This window comes from Folsomia candida, unplaced genomic scaffold, assembly GCF_002217175.1.
Source record: "Folsomia candida strain VU population unplaced genomic scaffold, ASM221717v1 Fcan01_Sc001, whole genome shotgun sequence".
Taxonomy (NCBI): domain Eukaryota; kingdom Metazoa; phylum Arthropoda; class Collembola; order Entomobryomorpha; family Isotomidae; genus Folsomia; species Folsomia candida.
Window position 1 is genome coordinate 5,174,748 of NW_019091193.1, and position 23,301 is coordinate 5,198,048.

General features: G+C 37.3%; 3 protein-coding genes across 5 annotated transcripts; 1 reads left to right on the top strand and 2 right to left on the bottom strand.

The window, feature by feature from the left end:
• The first annotated feature begins 4,143 nt into the window (after positions 1–4,143).
• LOC110856153 (delta(24)-sterol reductase) lies at positions 4,144–8,277 on the top strand. 3 transcript variants are annotated; one of them, XM_035846481.1, is made up of 9 exons: positions 4,144–5,771; positions 5,863–6,247; positions 6,326–6,431; positions 6,522–6,557; positions 6,635–6,753; positions 6,837–6,931; positions 6,997–7,501; positions 7,751–7,923; positions 8,004–8,277. In XM_035846481.1, exons 2-9 carry the CDS (start codon positions 5,909–5,911, stop codon positions 8,170–8,172), a joined length of 1,542 nt encoding a protein of 513 aa, XP_035702374.1. In that variant the 5' UTR covers positions 4,144–5,771; positions 5,863–5,908; the 3' UTR covers positions 8,173–8,277. The 3 variants fall into 3 exon arrangements, with proteins under 3 accessions (XP_035702374.1, XP_035702375.1, XP_021960340.2); XM_035846482.1 differs by having other exon boundaries at positions 4,144–5,763; XM_022104648.2 differs by lacking the exon at positions 6,522–6,557 and having other exon boundaries at positions 4,144–6,247.
• A 1,698-nt stretch (positions 8,278–9,975) lies between these two features.
• Positions 9,976–12,933, bottom strand: LOC110859708 (putative zinc finger protein 286B). Its single transcript, XM_022108683.2, has 4 exons — positions 12,272–12,933; positions 11,537–11,979; positions 11,223–11,447; positions 9,976–10,955 (listed from the first exon to the last, which is right to left on the bottom strand). Exons 1-4 carry the CDS (start codon positions 12,662–12,664, stop codon positions 10,085–10,087), a joined length of 1,932 nt encoding a protein of 643 aa, XP_021964375.1. The 5' UTR covers positions 12,665–12,933; the 3' UTR covers positions 9,976–10,084.
• A 3,605-nt stretch (positions 12,934–16,538) lies between these two features.
• LOC118435980 lies at positions 16,539–22,673 on the bottom strand. Its single transcript, XM_035852576.1, has 8 exons — positions 22,604–22,673; positions 22,390–22,511; positions 18,713–18,889; positions 17,883–18,156; positions 17,623–17,810; positions 17,340–17,499; positions 16,964–17,253; positions 16,539–16,862 (listed from the first exon to the last, which is right to left on the bottom strand). The coding sequence occupies exons 1-8, from the start codon at positions 22,671–22,673 to the stop codon at positions 16,539–16,541; spliced, it is 1,605 nt and encodes a 534-aa protein (XP_035708469.1).
• Between the last annotated feature and the right edge of the window lie 628 nt (positions 22,674–23,301).

The following is a 23,301-nucleotide window of genomic DNA, read 5'->3' on the forward strand; positions in this document are numbered from 1 at the left end:
CAAAATTCAGTTACTTGACAATGTGCAACTCGATCTACAAGAATTTGCACAATCAGCGAAAGAGAAACTCGAGTTCTTATCAAGTAGTTTTGTTAATCACGCAGAAGAATTGAGCCACATAAAGAAGCAAATGTTCAACTTTAAGAGTGAACTGGACAGATTCATAAATAAGTTTATCGGATTGGAGCAGCAAGTGAAGAAGAATGCAGAAACGATTCTTCGTTATGAAACCAAACCAAATGCAAATTGTGATCGACAATGCAACATCATAATTCATGGATGTGAATATTATTCTGCCAAAACTGCAATGGAGGAGACGACAGATTTTCTTTCCAATTGTTTGGAAGTGGATGTCACTGTTAAAGATGTCCGTCCGTTGTCCAACGGTAAATCGGTGCTGGTGAAATTGGCATCAACCAAGCAAAAAAGTATGGTGTTTAGAAACTGCCACAAGTTAAAAGCCATCCCTGCCAAAATCTCAATTGTGGAGGACCTAAGTAAAGAGGAACGTGCAAAGAAGAGACGACAAATACCAGAATTCCTTGAGCAAAAGAAAATTGGAAACAAAGTCTACTTCCGGGGCGCTGACCTTTTTGTGAATGGGACTCAAATCAACGAAGAAATTGGAATCTCACCCTATCATGACGTCAGCCATTCAGCCACAGCCCCTAAACCGGCGGAGAAGACAGAGAAATTGGATCACGCAAAGTGTGGACAGCCCCCTGTAGAAAAAGACGTTCAACACGAAAAAGAAGATCTACCCGATACACATTACTTGGAAGGACCACATCTCAAAGACGTTAAACGAAGCCCAAAATTATCCCAACCAATTTCGAATGACGGCGTAGCCTACATACTTTCAATTATGGATGCCAACATGAAATCACTGACGAGGGAAATGGATGCTTGCCTAGTGAAAATGGATATTTTCAGAATTGGAGTTTTATGATTTTGTTATGAGGACTTGAAAAATGGAGATATTTGCTATGTGTAGTATTTAATGGTTTGATTTTTGCAGTTATTGTCATACGAATTAGCATAATCTGTTGATATTGTGAATAATATTGCAATTTAATTTGGAATTATGAATTTAATTTTGAGGATCTGCAGTTAACTGACTTGAAAATAGTATCGTTCATGGAGAAGTGAATACTGACTGTTTACTTTTTACGTTTATAAATTATGCCGTAGTATTTAATAGTTTGATTTTAGTAATCCACCACTATGAGTTATTTAATTTGATCAATTGAATTCGTTCGTATTGACCTAATTAGTTGAGATGGAATTGTGAATAATAATGCTCTTATTCTACGTTTATAAATTTGATAATTATGTCTGATGGTTATCTATTTGATTTTAGTGCTTGAATCCTGCAAACAGTGACTTTAATTTTTAATTGAGTTTATCGTACCCTATCACTGTGTTTTAATCAAGTTGTCTTATTCTTGTTATAATGCAAATGTTTAAGAATCTGTATTTTAACATACACAAAGCTTATTTAGTAGAATGTTATTAAGCGAGAACCCCCAGGATAATTTTGCAAGGAAATAATTGTCATTGTAGTATTATTGATTTGTTATTTAATTCTTTACGATGTAATCTAACCTGTAATTCTATGGGCCATGAGCCTTATAAGAATTGTCATGAATAAATTATTATTATTATTATTATTATTATAACTAATTTATGACAACAGAAAATGAGATATGGTGGTTTCAATTAACAATTTTGAGCATCAGCAACAGATTTAAGGAATAGATAAATATTTTTCATAGTTGTTTCATTAGGTTGAGACAGGTATATAATTATATCTTCCATTTTAATATAATTTACAATATTCATAAATTTATATCTATTTTCATCATATTTGGAACATTTGAAGAGGACATGGATGAGATCTTCAGCGTCTCCAGATAGGCAATTTATGCATACTGGATCGACCGAATTATCATAAAAATGGCATAATGCGGCTAATTTTACTGTTGTTCTAGAGCATGTAAATTGTGCCATATTAGCTCTGCATTGAACTGTTGCTCTTACTAAAGACCATGAAGTATTAATATTTAAGAAAACTTGGGGGTTTATGTTTGTATATATAAGTTTGTAAATTGGCATAGATTTACTATTTTGCATTTTATGAATATCATTTTCAATCGACAGATTATATATTTTACGGATACATGTATTTATTTGTAACATTTTTTGTGAGCATGCATCTAAATTGTACAGTTCAGGTATTTCATCTAAAATATGTTTACATTGCCAAGTGTCTAACGTGTGCACAAGTATTTTATACCAGTTTGACTTGATACCAGAACCTGATTTTTGTGAGTAGTGTAAGTTGTTCTTGTAACACTTCTTTTGCGAGTACTGGGTACATAAGTACGCTACGTTGTTGGTCACAAGCATTCCCATTTTCGAGTTGAATCTCATCTGTATCCTTACTCATGCATAAATTTATTATTTAATTTTAGCTACTTTGTCGAATACAAAATGCTCAATTCATGAGTCTGCAAGTTAATTTCACAGAAAATAATAATCCTACATACATATAGTTAAAATTTATCCAATTACTGACCACAGAGTTACAGAGAACGTTCTCAAAGAAGAACCTGCGTTCCACCTAACAATGTACATATAAAACTTTTTTCCTTACCCGGATGACCAATTCGGTATCGATCACTCGGAAATCCATTTTGGAGTAGTCAAGATAAGACACGGCAGATACAATTTTGAGCGTTTTACAAGTATTTACATTGAAGTATGGTTATATGCGCAATCAAAGCACTGTGACAAAATAAATTTCATTTGAAGTTTTCTGCAGAGAAAATATATGTATGGATATATAAATATATGTAAATACATATGTAGAGACATGCAAATGTCCATGCGGAGCTATGGTCACATCAAGAGGCTACCATGGCCTAAGCTGCAAGAGTAGTGCGGGGCGTCATTCCCGCCATGCCGCAGCAAATGACGTGATTTGGCGAGCTCTTCGTTCCGCCGGAGCCCCCACTATTAAAGAGCCCGCCGGTTGCTCCCGGCCAGACGGGAAGCGCCCTGACGGACTGACATTAGTTCCATGGGCAAGAGGGCGGCCCCTGGTATGGGACTTTACGTGTGTCGACACTTTTGCACCGTCTTACCTCCCCCAAACCTGTGTTCATCCTGGTGCAGCAGCCGAGAGGGCGGAGGACAGGAAGACAAAAAGGTACGAAGGTTCTGGACAGATTCCTCTTTGTTCCCGTAGCCGTTGAAACAACTGGAGTATGGGGCAAGGAGGGCCTGTCCCTTATCAAAGAAATAGGGACAAGGATCACAGCCCTCACGGACGAGAAGAGGGCAACGAATTTTCTCATCCAAAGAATTAGTATTGCAGTTCAACGCGGAAATGTGGCCGCGATTTTAGGATCTCTGCCAGCAGGTCGAGAGCTGGATGAGATTTTTTATCTTTAGGACGACAACAATTAGAGGAATTTTTTTAAATATTCAGATAGGGAAATTTATGTACGGCGCTGGTCGTTTAGCTTTTTCGAAATAAATGTATGTAAAATGAACATGGAAAGAACAATAATAAATTGCATATTCTACTTTTTTAGTTGACATATATCGTATCGTAAGCATATATGTATCGTTTAATTTCATTCTACCACAATGTGTAGCAAGTCTCAGATAAAATGTTGTGGAATTTAAGGGTTTCAAACTCTGGTGTATGTAATGTATTTTTTGTTATAAATGGGTCTGTTTTTAATTTAGACATTTACGAAATTTGTGCCCATTATATACTTCTCAACGAGATACTTATTCAAGACGTATGTATTTACATATAGGCATTTACATGCAGGCATGTAAATCTGAAGAAATTGCTTGCCAACCATGATCACCGTATGGACAGGTGTGTACTGAAGTGTATCCATGTCATGCCTTCATTATACATTCGTGGGAAAGAACATTTTAAGCGTTTATCTGGTCAACCTACATTATGTATTTCGATTGTTTTGTATTGTCAGTTGGAACTGGTTGGATGGGAGTGAGATTGTATCGCTGAATAATTCCCGAGGGTTTAAAATGTACTTATTACGTATTTAATACCACGTTTAACAGGTACCAAAATGCAGTCTTCATACTCGTTCGGGGCAGCAATTCGACGTGTCTTATGGAGGAAACAATTGCATAATGAAGTAAATCGAGCAATATCTGCTTTAGTTTGGCAAAATTATGTTCCTCGTTGCTTGTCAGTTGTAACTTTCTTCGTGTCACTTGTCCCGAGGATTTGTATTTCTGCCTGTGAGTTACATATTTACATATTTCCGTCAGACAGAAAACTCCTGACGAACTACTTGAACACCGCGTTCGTGGGAAATTAGGACTTGGATTATGCAAGTCCTTCCGCTTATCTATATTATAAGAGGCAATGTCTGTTGGCAACGGAAGTGAAAGTAAATCTGTCTGTGACGGAAGTTTGTCCGTCACGGAAGTGAAAGTAGTGAAAGCCAAGTTTCGAATGGCGCGAAAATTCAAAAACTTTAATTTAAAATATAAATGTTGGTTATCAAGGTGTGGCGACCTGGTGGGGTTATCAAGGCTTTGCTGCCTGATGGTGGTTATCGAGTTGTGGCGGCCTGGTGGGGTTATCGGGTATTTGTTCCCTGAGGGTGGTTATCGGGTCTTTTCTGCCTGATGGTGGTTATCGGGTCTTTGTTGCCTGATGGTGGTTATCGGGTCTTTGTTGCCTGATGGTGGTTATCGGGTCTTTGTTTCCTTATGGTGGTTATCGGGGTGTGGCGCCCTGGTGCTGGTTATCGGGTCTTTGTTGCCTGATGGTGGTTATCGGGTCTTTGTTGCCTGATGGTGGTTATCGGGTCTTTGTTTCCTGATGGTGGTTATCGGGGTGTGGCGCCCTGGTGCTGGTTATCGGGTCTTTGTTGCCTGATGGTGGTTATCGGGGTGTGGCGCCCTGTTGGTGGTTATCGGGGTGTGGCGCCCTGTTGGTGGTTATCGGGGTGTGGCGCCCTGTTGGTGGTTATCGGGGTGTGGCGCCCTGTTGGCGGTTATCGGGGTGTTTCGCCCTGTTGGTGGTTATCGAGGTGTTACGGCCTAATGGGGGTATTTGGGTGTCGTGGCCATTGTCAGTACCATTGTTAGTTTATTTGGGGGGTTATCTTATTGCGTGCCGCTGCCGTTGGCATTGCCCTTTTCCAGCAGAATATGTAATAATGCATATGCGGTAAAGCAATCTTAGTTATCTGCCTAATTTTATATACTAGCGGTGCCAGTGGCAGTCTTAATTGGTAGACGCGTATCACCCAGTTAGACTGCCACTATTACTGCCAGTGGTATAGGCAGTGCCCAAGGCAGACCGACCTGGCAGAGACGACTGAAATGCCAAATTTAATGCCAGACCCCCTGCCACTGGCAATGGCAGTGCCTATGGCAGCTTGGACTAGGAGATGACGGAGCCAAGAAGGGAAGGGTGCCAGACACACTGCCACTGGCAATGGCAGTGCCTATGGCAGTTTGGACTGGCAGAGATGACTGAGCCAAGAAGGGAAGGGTGCCAGACACACTGCCACTGGCAATGGCAGTGCCTATGGCAGTTTGGACTGGAAGAGATGACTGAACCAAGAAGGGTGGGGGTGGAATTATAAATGCCGAAAGGTTCAGCTAATATTGCAGACAATTTAAATTTAATTTGGTGAACATTGAAAACTAAATCAACTCTCGCCTGGCGGTAGACGGGCTTATACGCTAGTATGTAAATAGGTAAATATGTAAGTACATGGTTTTCATTATATTAAGCTCAGACTAGTACTTTTTACCAACAGTTGACCACAATTACATAATTTAATTATTAATCTCCAGAGCCATTCAGCCCGCTGAAAGACTGCAAATCCACCCATTCGTGACAATGCATTGGTTATTTCGCTTATTCAACTACATTGCAGTATTTGCACTTCATATGCTTTGGGTGGTAGCATATTTCCCAGTTTTTCCAATCTTCCGTTTGTGGCGATATTTCTCTTTGGAGAGTGAATTTGGGCTGGAAACTAATTTAGAGGAGCATACAAAAGGGGTGGTCAAGGTTGTGAGGCAGGTCAGGAAATGGAGACGAAATGGAGAGAAGAAGAAAATGACGACGGGAAGGCCAGGATGGAAGAGTATTTCCATCACGAAAACGGATAAGTCGGTCTACTACCCGATTAATGTTGATCTGAATGGAATTATTTCGCTTGAAGAAAACGAAGTGGTACATATTTTACAAAAAATTGTTTTTGAAATTCTGGCTACAATAGTTTAACTTGTGATTCATATTAATTCTGCAAAGACGGTGACCGTCGAACCAGGCGTGATGATTGGGCAGTTAACTCGATACCTGTTCAAAAGGGGGTGGACTATTCCCGTCGTGCCAGAATTGGACTCCCTCTCGATAGGTAAATTACTGTAATTAATATAAAAACTCAGAATAAATTCAGGATCCATGGGTCTTTGTCACTCTGTATTATCTTACAAAACCTGCATAGGTGCAAAGGTTGAACCAGTATTTATCTATTTTCCAGGTTAAAAGGATTGTTTTTTTCGTGAGTAACTTTAAGAGAACTGGATTGAGAAAAATAACGATTTTCCAATTATTCAGGAGGTCTAATTTGTGGAGCTGGACTAGAATCGAGCTCCCATAAGTATGGAGTCCTGCATGACACGGTAATCTCGTACGAAGTTGTTCTTCCAGATGCAACCGTGGTTACTTGTTCCGAGGTGATTACCTAATTTTTTTAGCCCGGCAACTGACAATGAGTGGAAACCCAAGCTACATACTAAGATATTACATAACTTCACAGGAAAATGATCCCGACCTATTTCATGCAATTCCTGGATCATATGGAACAATTGGTTTCTTAACTGCTGTAACATTCCCACTAATTCGGGCCAAAAGGTAGCAATCGAATGTATAAGCTTTTCTCTTACATATGTACACATACATAATTAATTTATGATCAGGTTTGTCCAAATTGATTATCGTCCCGCGTCCTCTATCACGCAATTCAATTCAATGCTGAAAACTGAACCAAACCACGATTTTGTTGAAGCTTTTGCTTATTCCAAGAACGAAATCGTCGTCATGTTTGGCGACATGGTTGACACCGTCGCACCCGGCGCAAGTGTAAACTACATCAATCGCTGGTACAAACATATCTTTCACAACCACGCCCACTCCATATTAAAGAAGGGAAGAGACTCATATGTCGAATACGTTCCCTTGATCGACTACTATCATCGCCACTCTCGAGGAATTTTTTGGGTTTTTTCGGAAAATTTTGTACTTCTGAACTATTCTGTGTTTCTGTTTCTTTTTGGATGTATGCTAAATCCATACATCCCGTCGCAAAGACTCATTCCAAACGTTGCGTGGAACTTCTTGACCAGTGGGCAGGTCGTACAGGATTACGTCGTCCCTTTCAAAACTGCGCAAAAATTTTATGACATGGCGGATGAACTTGTTCATGTATGTGGGTCAAACTAATAACTCGTGCTACCCAGTATTACATAAATAAATAATGCGATGTGACACCATGTCAAACCCAGATTTTTTGCAGTGTATCGTTGTCAATATTTGTGAAATTTTTTCAAAGTGTATGCATTTAGTTGCGAAAATAGAATCTGTGTTGAGCATGGTTTGCACTCGTACATTTGAAAGTTGGCAGAAATAGGATCAGATTTTTGTACTAAACTTTTGAACATTGCGTATCCTTAGGTTTACCCAGTGTGGCTTTGTCCCGTAGAGTTGAAGAGAAATTCGACCATGTTTCGACCACCTGGCGATGTCGACTACCTGGACTTTGGATTTTATACTTATCCTAAAGCAGATAATTTTCATCCCGTCAAAACCTTGGAGGCCATGGAAGCCGAGGTCATCAAATGCGACGGGTAATAATTTGTGTCACTCAATTGGTTAATTATATAATTTGTGGCGGAATAATTTCTCAAATATTTAATTATGTATCTAGATTTCAAGGACTCTATGCGGACTGTTTCATGTCGAGAAAACAATTCCGTGAAATGTTTGACACGAGTATTTACGACAAAGTTAGAAAGAGTCGTGGTTGCTGTTACGCTTTCCCAGACGTGTATGATAAAGTTGGACCAAAGTCTGCCGGTTTGATTGCAGATACGTGAGAGTAGATATTTAGCTAAATAAATACAATTAGATAATTTACAAACATAATGATAATTATTTCTTACGTAATTGAAACAATATAAAAGATGGCATGTGCTCAAGTGGATGTGGAATACCAGAGTGTGCAAAAAGGCGCCTTTTTGGGAAAAAATTCATGCCTTTTTGCCGTTTTGCCCGTTTCAATGCCGGATTGCCTTTTTGCGTGCCATTTTGCCCGTTTGATGCCTTTTTGCCTTTTTCCGTATGTTTCCATTGGGTATTGCCTGAACCATTTGACAAATTTTTCTATGGACAAGAAAGAGTGACAACAATGTAATCAGCTTTACATTTCGGTTTTTCTAAAACTTTAACAACCTTACATTTTTTCATAGCTACTCCACAACATTATTTCCCTACGCATGCATGATAATTAAGAGTATTTGTGAATATTTGTACACCTAAAGATGTGCATATGCGTAGATGATAATCTACATATGTATATGTAGATCTATATATACACATGATAATCCAAATCGGCTTAATATCTTAATTATTCACATGTCGAAAAATCCTATGAAGTGTAAACGATTACAAGTAAAAAGCATACGATAGTATGATCACATTGCCCCGATTTTACCAAAAAGGCAAAAAGGCATTTCGGGCAATCGGGCATGCCCAAAATTCACGTGCCTAATAGGCAAACAGGCATTTTAGGCACGGCATGCCTTTTTGCCCTTGCACACTCTGTGGAATACTACCAATATCTCAAATCCTAAGCCCTACATATATAAATACATATGTATTTTTTTGCATACTTATTTTTATGCCAAAAGTGATTTGAGTTATGTACAGCCTCATACTGGATTGATCATATTACAAATAATGCATAGTAAAAAAAATAATTAATGGTCCTTAATATTGATGCTTTGTTAAGGGCCTGCTACAAACGATTGTCTCACTTTATCAGCCAATTTAAGTTGCATGCCCTTAGACAAATCATAATTATTAGCTTAACTTGGGAAGTTGGGATACCAGAAATTTAATTGGCTGCGCTAAGAGGAACCTAGACGCCTGAAAGTGTTAAAATTAAATTACTCACATTTGATAATCTTGAGGTAATCCTAACCCATCCTTTGTTACCAAAAACATACATACCATGCACAAACCCCACACATACATACATATGTACATGCATACTATTTTGATGTGGAACTGTATTTCACCTCGATAACATTATTCTCTATTACCCTCTTAGTCTTCATACTATTTAACCTGTGAAAAATTCTGGACAATTGCAATTCTCAAGCATTATTTCAACAATTCATACATAGTTGTATTAGTTTCTTGTAACTGATACAATTTGACAATGAACTTCATATAATACAAATAAAATTCATAAAAAATTCTGTTTCCACGTCCACCATGTAGTTACTCATTTTGGTGGTACTCACCACTCACTACCAACCTACCACCAACCAACCGACCACCGAAATTCCACCGAAATAAAGCAGAAAAGCAAACCGGAGTCTGGACTCGACAGCGTTCTGTCGTCTCACATCCAGTTCGATTTTTTGCCTTATAACCTCACGTAGCATAAGTTTGACATGCGATGCGAAACGTAGTTTCTTGGCAAACTGCTTTACACCATTCAACGCTACATATTTACATCTTGGTAATCCAGTCAAATACTTCATATTAATGCAAGTCAATGATTTCCGAAACTCAAAATTTTTACATATGCATATATTTGTTTGAAATTATTAATGCTGAATGAGGCATATATTTACATGCTACTAATAATAACGGGCAAGCAGAAAGAAATGTATGTATCAAAATTGTTATTTTATTCGTATGACAATAATTTAAGTCTCGTTACAAAATTTCCTCTTAAGACCAAAGTTATTAACTTTTTCAACATTATTTCACCACGAGTTAAGACATCTCCCCTGATAAAATCAATATTGACTCAACAGCTAACTTAGTCTCGTCAGTGATGACATTGTCTGGTATAAATTCCTCCCTCTTATCGTTACGACTTTCACCCAAGCCATGCGTCGTATTACCATGTTCCCACAATTTCCTCCCAGTGGTGAAAACTTCCCCACATGTTCTACACTTGTAACCTTTCTTATCATTCTGGTGACAACCATATTTTGAACTTTTGTGGCGTTTTAGTTGACTCGCATGTTCAAATTGTCGCTCACAAATTTCACAGGTGACCTTTTCTCTCTCGTGGCGTTTCTGGTGCTGGCGAAGGGCAAAGTTTGAAATGAAAATTGCGCCGCATGCATCATCTCCACATTTGAATATCTTGTCTTTCCTTGAATCTGAGTGAAATCGTCGTTCATGCAAAATTCTGGCTTTCATTGTATCAAACTTTTTGCCACACTGGGGACACGTAGCTTTCTCCTCTTTTGTGACGGCGTGTTTCAGCTTCACGTGCGAGTCGAGACCACTCTTCCGGTAGAAGGTTTTTGCGCACTGGTCACAAATGTGGGGTCGAATTGCTTCATGGACGCGTTTAACATGGTCAGCCAAGTTTCGGGTGCAATTGTACTCTTTGCCGCAGGTTGTGCATTTGCATTGGACGTAGCGCTTATCGTGGTGGATTCTGGTGTTGGGATCTTCATGAGTTGATAAATGGCAGTTGAGTCGGTACTTGTCCGTGAAAGGTTTCCCACATTGGTGACAAATTAGTAAGGGGGAGGAATTATTGTTTTCGGGATGTAGTTTTGAGTGTCTTTTGAGGCTTTGTAGGCGAAGAAAGGTCTTTGGGCAGTGGGGACATGGGAAGGGGCCAGTTCTGTGAAAACAAGGGTGGAAATTATTAGTTAATCGTTATAATTTGACGTAAACCTTATAAAACATAGATCAAGTTGAGTAAATTAAGGTCAATTATTTTAATTGACAAAATGTAAGAAAGTTCTCTCAGATATAGTTAATTATAATTGTGGATAATTATCAACTCCATTTTCTCAAACGATCCATGTTTTGTTTTGTATGTACGGTATTATATTATTTACGTGTGACATGCACGATAATACACATTACGTCCTGGATATGTAAATACCTTATTTTAACTTCTTTTTCTCCGTTTGGATGGTGTTGTTCTTTGTGTAAGTCATATTCTGTTTTGCTCTTTACGTCGACCTTGCAAATTGAACATTTATATATCATATCAACGCAATCCTTAAAGGACGACAATCTATTCGGCATTGTGTGTAGTTTTGTGGAAGAAAGTGAACGCTTGGCTTGACTTTTACTAACAGGGCTATGAGAACCTGCCTCCGTCAACCTGTTAAAATAAAATAAGTAAATTTTAAAATTTCAAACGAGATCAGCATTTTCTTTTTTCATAGACTTATAAATGCATAAATGGCATACTCTTCGTCCTCTACTTGTTTCTTGTCCGTATCGTCGAGCAATAATATAAAATTGGTTTGAGTGGGAGGTATTTCGACCTCCAGTGTTCCAGATGAGGTCTCGTCAACAACAAAACTAAATTTTTCTGCGTCGCTTTTCTGGTAATCTACTTCAATTTGGTCATGACTGTCCGTATTGGAATTGTTGGTTATAAAATTGATGATTTGCACATCCTGATTTTCATCTTTAACAATGAGATCAGGTTGAGTACTGTTACTGTCACGGTCAGGAGGATCTGATGCATCTTCGGTGTCGGATAATTCCATGATAATCGCATCCTCCATCATCCACCGAGGAGACTGTTTTGACATATCACTGTTTCCTTGATAGGATTTTCCGTTACTTCCTCTCCTTGGATTGTTAAACTTTTTAAGGCATCCTACATTATCCAGCGACGTCGTACCCTGAGTAAGAACTGAGAATTAGTAAAGACAAAGTAATAAACTCCGTTTCACGTTACTTGATTTCACGACATTGAGTACATTATCCGAATGGGCCGAATTATTTTATTATTTGATACAGTTATTTTTATTTTGGCGTGTAAATTATTCAATTTCGTATGATTTTTACGAAACAAAATAAAAATAACTGGTATCAAATAATAAAATAATTCGGCTCATTCGGGTAATGTACTCAATGTCGTGAAATCAAGTAACGTGAAACGGAGTTTAATTAAGCAACGAATATTTTTTTTACTTGACTAATTCCTCCAAGTTTAAGTGACCCATATTTCAGTTCATATTTCCCTTTTAATGTATTCACAAGTTTTTTAACTTGTTCTTCTAACTTCGCTACTTCGTCGTATAATTTGTCGATTTTAAGTATGGTTTCGTAGCACTGTTTGCAAATCGAAGGTTTGTCGTTGTCCAAATTATTTCCATGTCTGATCGAAGCTTCGGTCAAGATCGAATTAAACAAAATGTCACAATTTTCTCGAGAAAGGGGAAATATTGCAGATTTTTCCAAATTTTGACACACGTAACAATTGTTAGTTCTTAATAATTCAGCAGCTTTGCCAGTTTCCAAGTCTCGGTGTATATTGACCCTTGCACTACCCCCGGATAATTTAGGATCTGTTATTTTTGTCATTATTATTTTAGGCTTGTCAGGTTTATAAATTTCTGTATTACTGATACATGAGTTTAGTTAATTTGAAATTGTACAGTTGCAATTTATTTTCCTAGTGTTTGATATCTTCCACAAATAATTATGTATATATTTATATCAATAATAATATTATTATGTAATGCATTTTTAAATTGGTATGAAATATTTTTCTACATGCAAATGACAGCAGTGAAAAAATATATGTGATGCGATGCACCTGCAAGGAAAAGTTCAAAGTTACGATTATTCGAGCCATATACGTAATACGTACTGTCAACTGTACAAAGAAAGTGCATTCCAACACTATGCACTTATGTACATACATAACGTATTTATAAATGTTACAATATGTATATTATATGTATACATGTTACAATATGTATATAAATATTTAGGTAAATAAATGTCCATTATTATTATCCAACTAAATATATGTAAATTATTTTGGACTAGTTCTACATATATAGCTAATAAACCGTTACAACGCATGTAACCAAGGGGTGAAAGGAGTGTCATACGTCAATGTGAATGTCAAATTGTTCGAAAATTTGTTAAGATTGACACGACTTTTGTGTCTTATTTGTGTCAAATTTAACAGTTGATAACCCTTATGTGACCTTTATATGACCTCTGAGGTCAAAATGGAGGTCACCATTGAATTCGGGGTTAAATTTCAGTTGAAATTGAAATAGATATGTCCTATGACCTTTACATGACCTCTGAGGTCAAAATGGAGGTCACCATTGAATTTGACATTGAAAAATAGGTAAAAATAACGTGTCACATGTCAAAACTGACAAGTGACACTTTTTCGTCACTTTTCGTCACCGTGACGATGTCATCGTCACAGGTGACGTCCAAACACAAAATGACATGAATTTTCAAATTCCTCGTTGAAAAATAGTTAAAAATGATGTGTCACATGACAAAATTGACACGTGACACTTTTTCGTCACTTTTCGTCACTGTGACGACGTCATCGTCACAGGTGACGTCTAAGCACAAAATGACATGAATTTTCAAATTCCTCGTTGAAAAATAGTTAAAAACGATATGTCACATGCCAAAATTGACACGTGACACTTTTTCGTCACTTTTCGTCACTGTGACGACGTCATCGTCACAGGTGACGATGTCACAGTGTCCATCTTCGAACTCGTCCTGTCCCTTGACGTTAGGAGTTTACGTTCAAAATTTCAAGTCTCTATGTCTTTTCGTTCAAAAGTTATCGGAGCTACGGACAGACAGACGGACGGACGGACAGACGGACATAACGATCTTATAAAGGGCTTTCACCCCTTAATAAAACCCAGACATGTACCGCATGTACATATTATGTACATACATGTATACCTACATGCATACAAATGTATGCAAATCCATGGAAAATTATGTAACACATGTATAATTGCATATTATGACATTAAGGTATGTATATATTTATGTATTTCAGTGTATTTCAGGGAAGTAATGTTAATGCCTGTTGAAAAATTGTACGCGTGTTTATGTTAATGTAGTGAATAAAAAATGAAAAGTAATCATACGTGTACACCAGGTATGTACATAATATGTACTACATATTTCGAATTTTGCCTAGATACATAATTACAGTTTAAGTACGTCGGTATCGTTCGAGTTGGTAGGTATCGAAACAGATAATAAGAAGTAAAGACATGCATTGCATATAGCATTTTCTCAGAGTAATTTATAATTGGCATAATTAAATTAATCACCATGAGGTTATCCAATTTTCAAATTTCGGTTTTAAAATTGAAGATTTAGTTTAAATTGCCCGTGTAATTTATATTTTGCAGTCGTCAATCACCTCATCGAAGATAAGTTGAATGTAAATAAGTAAGCAACTACATACAGTCAATGGAAAAAGTATTGGCAACCCCCACGCCAGCTAAATAAAATTGGCTATAACCATGGAATGGATCATACATTTGGCATGAAAATGTGTACCCATTTAGCAAATATAATGTAGTTTTCGATAATAATCATGATTTATTACTTAAAATTAGATAAACACAGTTTTTAAATAATTTGTTGGAAAATTTGCAAAATTTACCCGCAAAAAGTATTGGCAACCCTTAACTTAAAAAATCATAAATCAAAGAAACGCCAATTTTATTATGACAAAATGCTTCTAGTATTACGTAGCACCTCCCCTCGACGCAATACGAGCAAAAATACGTCGTGGAATTGATTCAACAAGTTTCTTTATAACGCTTTTCTATATGGCTGCCCACACTTCCTTCGAACTTTTGACAAGCTCGTTTTTCGAAGAGTGGTTTCCCACCAGTCCCTCTTTTTTCAACCCGGACAATCAGAATCACATCGGGAGACTGTGCAATCAACGAAAGAAGCTTAACCTTTTCGATCTCCAAAACCTTGCATCGTTAAATTGGCTACATGTTTGGGGTCACTGAATTTTCGGAATATAAAATTCCTTCATATGTCAGATTTTTATCACATAATTTCAAATTATCGTTTAGAATGATTATTTGGACCTCATTGGTCATGATCCCATCGATAATGACCAGCTACCTACGCCACGACCTAGTCATTTAACCCCAAACCATAATCGCTCCTCTTCTGTGTTTAGCTGTCATACGAACATATTCGTTTTTGTGAGCCTATTATGGCATCCGCCAGACTTGAACCATTCAATTGGCTCCGAATAAGTAAAATATGCTTATGTCAGACCAGCAGAACCTTTTTCATTCATTGGAAGTCTATTCAGGGTGGTATTTAGTCCATTCCAATTCATTGAGTTGGTTCGTTTTGGGGACCCTCGCGTCAGTCGGGCTTCTGGACCCTGAAACCCATGGCATGATTTTTGATTGATCACAATATTGCATGATATGTTGACGCCACAGTTGGTTCTCAAATTCAACATGGTTTTGGGAGCTGAAATCTTCCGATCTCGAGTGATAATTTGCTTGATTCATCAGTGGCTCGTGGGCGTAGGTGACTTTTTTCTTCCGCACCATGGAAAAGTAGAAACTGAGATTGTCATTTTATATTTCTTGGCTACGTTTTCAATAGTAAATATGGAAAAGTATGTTTTCTCTTTGAATTTTCGATAAGAAAGCTTTTTTGTGAAAGAGACATGATTATTTCTCGCGGCGCCAATACAGCTCGTTAGGTGTCGCCATTATGGCCCTAGACAACACAAATGTAGACTTAAACTGTAGCTAACGTCATATTTGGTCACCTAATTAACTTACCGTAATGAAGTGTGGTAGCTGATTAGGAAAATTGTTTCGCGTAATTAATTTGGCCACATGTTGCCAATACTTTTTGCGGGTAAATTTTGCAAATTTTCCAACAAATTATTTGAAAACTGTGTTTATCTAATTTTAATCAATAAAACATGACTATAATCGAAAACTACATTATATTTGCTAATGGCCTACAAATTTTCATGTCAATTGTATAATGCACACTTAAAACAAATAAACCCATACCGAGTAAAAGTCAATCCGTAGAGTGGTAAAACGGGCGACGACGCTGTACAGGGTTAGCGAGCCCAAAAGTGCAAAGGGGTAACCAACTTTACTTCACGTTGAGTTGGCTATCAACCCAAAAACGGGTTATTCTGTTTTACCCTATTATGGGTAACCTTTACTCAGAAACTCTGCAGCGTTTTAACGCGGGCCGGGTTACTGTTACTTTTTTATGGGTTACAATACCAGATGCGCCAAATGCAAATAAATAGAAATTTTTTAATTATTGATGAATTTATATTTGATTTATAATAACGTTTAAATACTCTCAAAACACATAAATTACATAGTGACATTACATATTAATTGACAATTTATAATAATCATAATTTGATAAATTTAATTCAATTAAGCCGAGGAATTATCTGGCCAATTAGCGCTTGAACAACAGGAGTCAGTGTGAAATTCTCGCAAGGTTTTCCTGTAATTCCGTGCTGGAGAAACTGCCAAACATTTTTCGATTCCACTGGGGGTGGTAAATAAAATACTGTGAAAGATTTTAGGCAAATATCCAGCGCCAGGAGAAAACTTGATCCACATGGGATGGCGAATTTGTCCAAAATTACAAAGAAAGATTCAATTCTCAAATCATAGGTCGATCCTAGGGCCAAAATGAATGGTGCAGCATTCCTATTTTCACTCAAAATATCCGCGACGTGGGTATTTTTCTGAACAAAGTATCAAAACAAAAGATATTAAAAAAATGTGGACAAAATATTCGGTAAACATATAATACAACACTTCGCAGAATTTTGTATAAAATTCTCACCGATCGGAATAGAATCAAGGTATCTCGAGCATCAGAGTTTGATGCTTTGACAGTCCGAGCCCTACGAGGTTTTTGAGCCACTGGGCGTTGCTCATTTTCTTCATCCGAAGAACTGCCTGCAATGCCTAATCTGCTTCCTGTAACACCCGGAAGTTGCAACCTCGCCCGCGTTGCTCCTTTATTTTGCCCACTTGTTCCTTCTTTAACGGAGTTTAAGCCAGTTGAAATCTTGCGTGCGCAGGAAGGCAGCAAATACGGAAGAAGTGAATAAGCCAACAATGAGATGTCATCTGTCAAGACATATTAGCCATCAATAAAGGGTTAATTAGGATCGCACATTGATAGCGTCAGTAGTCAAAATAATTGTTTTCTTTACCCTCAGACAAATCTGATTTTGGCTTATGAAGTCCCAGGGTTTTCTTATAATCGATTGAGCTTTCTTTGGCGTATCTAATTAAAAGTTTTGAAGCAACCGGCCATCGCTCATAAACGATTAGGTTGAGCTGAGGGTGTCGCAGATTAAAATCTTGAACGATCTGGAAAAAATGAATAGAAAACCATTTAACCACATTAAATTTAATTGCTCGTGCAATTCATAAAGAAGTTTTTTGTGTTTATTTATTGTCTTCATTTTTCTTAAACCAATGAAGGGTTCTTACCATTCCTTCAACATCAAACAAACGAGGAATAATTCCAGGTATTCGACGAAAACCAGCGAGGTTGTCTTTCATCTCATCTCGAATAACTGTTCGGCGCATAAACACGGTGGATTTCATTGTGTCAACAATATCTGCACCTCTATTCTGTCTTAAAAATTCCAGCATTTTTTCATCAGATTCGGGATTTTCTGTATAAACGTAGACAATAAATTAATGAGCGAACTGATTTAATATGAGATGTAAGATAAAGAAACACCTACCCTCTTCAAGTTCAGAATCCCATGATAGCGAGCTAATGTCATCCTCGACCTTGTTTTCGATTGCCTTCTTCTTGGTCAGTTTTTTTCGTTGGTTTTTAATTCTTTCTTCCAAGAATCCCATAGGTCCGCTCGAATGTGCAGAATTAAAATACCACATTTCAGCCCCCAAATTCTTCCTACGAGGATCTCCAAGAAGTGGATATTTGTTTACCAAATCAAGGGCCAGTTGCTCCATTGCCTGCTTACTTGGGCTAAAAAACAAGTAGTGATGAGACTACGGATATTAATTCGAAATCCCAAAGCATGACAATGCAAAATAATTTAATTTAATTTTCATTATGTTTACCTTCTACCTAAGTTTTTAATTAATGCGTCCACGAGCGCATTACAAATAGCTTCACGAATTATGAACATGTTGGCAGGAACTTTATCCAGGATAACCCTTCGTGCGGCCTAGCTTTCTAGCAAGATTGATTCCAAATTCTGTTTCAAGAATAATATTTAATTGTTGGTAATAAACAGTAACTATTAATTAATAATTGGCACATTATATTATACACACTTGGCCTGATAACGTACAAAACTATAATACTTTATTGATGTCGAAGAACAATCACCATGAAGAATCTCGCGAGTGTTAGCCTGCCGATTTTCTGCAAATGTATGAAGCACTTGAGAATTTCCTGGCGACAAAAGGTCAAGCTCAAACTCCACGCTCTTGGAATTTGGACCAGGTGGATTTCCGAGAATTGAATTGAATTGATACAAATTACGGAATGTTTATATAATAAACGCATAATGTATTTTAGATGCGTTGTTCCGCAATTTACCTGATGATTCATCTGCACCAAAGCTGTTTCTGGTAAGATTTCGCAGACATTGGAACAATGGGGGCCAACCTTTGGGGTGAATGATTTCCGGAAAAGACCTGGCGAAACTCTCAATCCTCGTTCTCTCATTTCCTGTTCACCTAGCAATGCACCACTAAAACCGGATGACTGAGAGTCCTATTTTCAATAAAAAACAAAACCAAATTAGCTCATACATTTATTGGTTTATTTGTCGTTAAATACTCTATACAAACAATATATACATAAACAGTTTCAATAATCTTAAAATTTAACTTACATAACTATACAAATTTTACCGGTAGTATGATATACCTTTCTAAATCATTACAGAATGAAATTGACGGATAAAAACACTGAAAGTACTTAACGTCATTACAATCTAATATAGCTAAATTACCCGAATCAATTAGCTTATAACCACAAAAATGCTCCACATATTCTGAACTAAAATGTTGCAACACGAAATAACATTCGTCTTCCTCATTAATAATTGATTTAATTAAACCGAAAATGGGATATTGAGTACAACGTTCCACCAAGACAAATCCACCCACCTCAAAGATGGAACCATTTTTAATTATTTTATGTGAGACAGACACTTTTTCGGAAATTTCTTTGCAAAGATAACTTGCAATCATACCACCACAAAATATCAGACAAAAAATTATCTTCCGTATCGGAGCATTCAAATGTGTGTGGGGTGAATTTATCTACTGCTAGTAATTTAAAACATCGAGCGAGTTGAAAACGATAGGCCAACGACTTGGAAATGTTTCTAAAATTTCCAATCACATGAGCCGTTGTTTTAAAAAATTTGTGCCTAGCTTCGAACGCCATGCTCCAAAACTGTCGAAGTGGACCTATCTGCCTAATTGCTGAACTATAATGAATCATGTGGTGGTGCTTAGGTTTTAAGGGTTTTCTAATCAAACCTGTGTAGGAATTCAAAAATTCTGAAATCAGCGAATCCAAGTAAATTAAGCCACTTTTACTGATCTCATTCGAAAGCAGAATTCTAGCTATTTCATTTAGCAAAATATAAAGTGACCACACTTTATGTTTTTGATCAATTAAATCACCTAAAATGATTGGCAGAAATAATAGTAAACAAATATTTTGGGAAGCATTCTGACCCGACTTCGTGTCACCTTTCAAAAAGGACTGCTTAATTTGGGAGGGTCGGCTTCCACAATAATGTCGACCAAAATCAAATGATTCTAAACGATAATTTAATTTATTAATAGTAATTAATTTTTCCGAAACTAAACTACTAATTAAGTAGCTTCAGCTACTTTATGTGAAGACTTTGTCTGTCTGTCTGTCTGTCTGTCTGTCTGTCTGTCTGTCTGTCTGTCTGTCTGTCCGTCTGTCTGTCAGCAGGATATCAGGAGAACGGATCGAGATAATCGAAATCGGTTTTCGCCATCATACATAGGACCCCAGGGGGAGGATCCTATCAACTTTTGGGGGCAACCGGACCACACCCCCTTTGGCGACAGGGGGTGTGGTCGGGGCAAAATGAGATTTTTAGTGCAATTTAATCTATAGGTGAAATAGAGTAAAATTATGTGTTCCGGAGTTGTGCCACACCCCCTCGGCGCCAGGGGGTGTGGTTGAGGCAAAATGAGATTTTTAGTGCAATTTAATCTATGGGTAAAATTAGGTGAAATTGAGTGAAATTAAATGAAATTAAGTGAAATTAAGTGCTTCCCCGATTGTGCCACACCCCCTCGGCCCCAGGGGGTGTGGTTGGGGCAAAATGAGATTTTTAGTGCAATTTATTCTATGGGTAAAATTAAGTGAAATTGAGTGAAATTAAATGAAATTAAGTGAAATTAAGTGAAATTGAGTGTTTCCCCGATTTTGCCGCACCCCTTCGGCGCCAGCGGGTGTGGTTGGGGCAAAATGAGATTTTTAGTGCAATTTAATCTATAGGTGAAATAGAGTAAAATTATGTGTTCCGGAGTTGTGCCACACCCCCTAGGCGCCAGGGGTGTGGTTGGGGCAAAATGAGATTTTTATAAAAAAATTAATCTATAGATGAAATAGAGTGAAATTAAGTGTTCCCGAGTTGTTCCACACCCCCTCGTCGCCAGGGGGTGTGGTCGGGGCAAAATGAGATTTTTACAAAAAATTAATCTATAGGTGAAATAGAGTGAAATTAAGTGTTCCCGAGTTGTGGTGGGACCGTTTGGGGTGAAGTACGTCTGAAGCTACTTCCGTATGCGCGTTTGCGACGGTTTATTAATGCATGAAAAAGATCTGGACCAACTCCCTCAAACAAATCATGCATAATATCAAACACGTAATTTTTTGTGACATGAAAATATGGCAAGTCATTAAAAATTGACTAATTCCTGTCTCGCGTAAATTATTAATTTCAACATCCTGCTGGTAATTAACTTCTGAACGAAGCTGCACTTTTTCTTGAGTTTGACACTCCCTTTTCTGCATTTTACATCTGCGACAAGGATAGTTTGCATTAAATCCCTCTGAGAAGCCGAGAATAGTGTGCAATCCTAAATTGTCCCCTGATAGCTGAGCTAAAACGATTTTAATATTAATTTGTTCACCATTATGATGAATAGCCACTCCCTCTTTCCATAACTGCAACAGTTCGTTAACAATTATTCGAATTACAGCGTTTGGAGAACAAAGTTTAAGATCTTCCGTTTTTAGTGAAGCAACCAAAATAATGTTTTCAAGTTTTGAGTTGTAATGCTGTGGCAGATTAAGGATTGAAAAGTAAAAATTAGCCAGCTTATGTTTTCCGCTTTTCGATCCTAACGGATTGGCAACTTCCGCATCATCATAATATAAATTAAGAAACAAGACATTTTTATCAGATTGAAATTGCTTAGCCAATTTACCACTATAAAAATTTGAATAAACCTCACCATTGTAACTAGAACGATTTTGTAAGATCGAATAAAACCTGGTTTCTTGAAGAGTTGGGCAATTGATAACTTGATTGGGATATACTGCATTACTACCGATTCGTAAACTTGACCTCGAGTCCTTAAATTATGTGATTTAAAACAAATATCACTGTCTAACACAATTTCTTTGGGGGCTATCATAAAATCATTTTTAATTAGAAACTTGTCCATTTTATATTTACTACTAAACTTATTGAACATTTCCGTCAAATTATGGAACGAGTTAAAACTAATATCTAGTCCAATGCTATTTTGTTCAAGCTCTTTTTTTACTTCACCTTTGCAAATATTTATAACTTTATCCACCGTTTCTTTCACTACAGAGATGATTTTAAGGCATGTCGACATTGGAATTTTGCCGGATTCTAAGATACAGGCATAAAGTTTCGATACACAATATTCTAGCTCTTTGGTTGAATTCTTTAGGTATTGAACATTGGTCTCCTCTTCCTCATCATTTGTCGTATCAAGGACTGACAAAGAATTACGAACAAAATTTTGCTGCGGGATGTTAAAATGCACATCGCCTTGTAATAAATCTGGATGGAATTTAAAAAAATTTCTATAATGATTAAGGTACGACCGTCGTTGGAAATGACCCTTGCATTGTGGGCATACATACTCACTGTGTATCTTTAACTGGTGAGAATCGGTCAAATGTTTCGATAAGCTATCTAGATTTTTATATTTAGCAATGCACTTGAAACATACATATACCGAGCCAGCGTTAATTTTGCTAATCGCGTTGAATAATTTTGTCCTGTGTCCAATGCTCGGAATAAGTTCTGCGAGGTCCTCCTTTGAAAGTTCCAGTAAATCTTCATCAGTAATATGATGCTCTGGAAGAAATTAATTATTAAAAATTAACTACAATATTTGATTATGATTTGCATGCCAAATAACTGAAGTAAGAATGTTTAAATTGCCTTACCTTCAAATTTTGTGATATATTCGGCCAATCCACACTGAGTGAGAACTCGATGCACCTCCGTTTGACTCATGTCGATCAATTTTGAATAGTTAAATTGGTTAAGAAACTATTTTCTCCAAAGTCCTGCATCAGCAGGAGGCGTACTTGAAGACTGAATGAGCGGCATGGTCTGGCTTGCGGAATCTAATTACCCGCTCCACTTTTTACTTGAGATAAAAAACCACAACTCCTTATGAGGTTGTGGCAATACGCCCACGAGTAAATCGGTGGCTTTTACCTGTATCGAGGTTATTTTGTATGCAATGTGGCATGGGGTTATGAATTTTACTCACCCACGCATTGACTTTACCCCCGACAGTATTAACCAATTTTTAACCCAAAAACAAGGTAAAGTCATTTCTTAGAGTGTGCATTCCAACGTTACAGCCAATTTTATTTAGCTGGCGTGGGGGTTGCCAATACTTTTTCCATTGACTGTACTTTCTTATAAAAAGATATATGTATGTATGTATGTACTTATAACTACGTCACAAAGTTGCACAGACATGTATGCCCAGCACAAATCCTGCCGCATAATTGATCCGCTGACACTTTCATAACGACTTCTCATATCCTGTAATTACTCGAATTAAATATTAATCTCTGCCAATTATACCATCATCTCAGCAAATTACATAGTGACCTCTTATTAAATACAT

Excerpts from the sequence above, each read along its gene's own strand:
- LOC110856153 (XM_035846481.1), top strand. The coding sequence starts at position 5,909 with ATGCATTGGTTATTTCGCTTATTCAACTACATTGCAGTATTTGCACTT. Across the intron at positions 6,248-6,325 it reads CGCTTGAAGAAAACGAAGTG|ACGGTGACCGTCGAACCAGG; the intron begins GTACATATTTTA and ends AATTCTGCAAAG. Across the intron at positions 6,558-6,634 it reads AGTATTTATCTATTTTCCAG|GAGGTCTAATTTGTGGAGCT; the intron begins GTTAAAAGGATT and ends CCAATTATTCAG.
- LOC110859708 (XM_022108683.2), bottom strand. The coding sequence starts at position 12,664 with ATGACAAAAATAACAGATCCTAAATTATCCGGGGGTAGTGCAAGGGTC. Across the intron at positions 11,980-12,271 it reads AACTTGGAGGAATTAGTCAA|GGTACGACGTCGCTGGATAA; the intron begins GTAAAAAAAATA and ends GTTCTTACTCAG. Across the intron at positions 11,448-11,536 it reads AAACAAGTAGAGGACGAAGA|GTTGACGGAGGCAGGTTCTC; the intron begins GTATGCCATTTA and ends TTATTTTAACAG.
- LOC118435980 (XM_035852576.1), bottom strand. The coding sequence starts at position 22,673 with ATGAGTCAAACGGAGGTGCATCGAGTTCTCACTCAGTGTGGATTGGCC. Across the intron at positions 18,890-22,389 it reads GCAAAATTAACGCTGGCTCG|GACTCTCAGTCATCCGGTTT; the intron begins GTATATGTATGT and ends TATTGAAAATAG. Across the intron at positions 17,811-17,882 it reads GGATTCTGAACTTGAAGAGG|AAAATCCCGAATCTGATGAA; the intron begins GTAGGTGTTTCT and ends ACGTTTATACAG.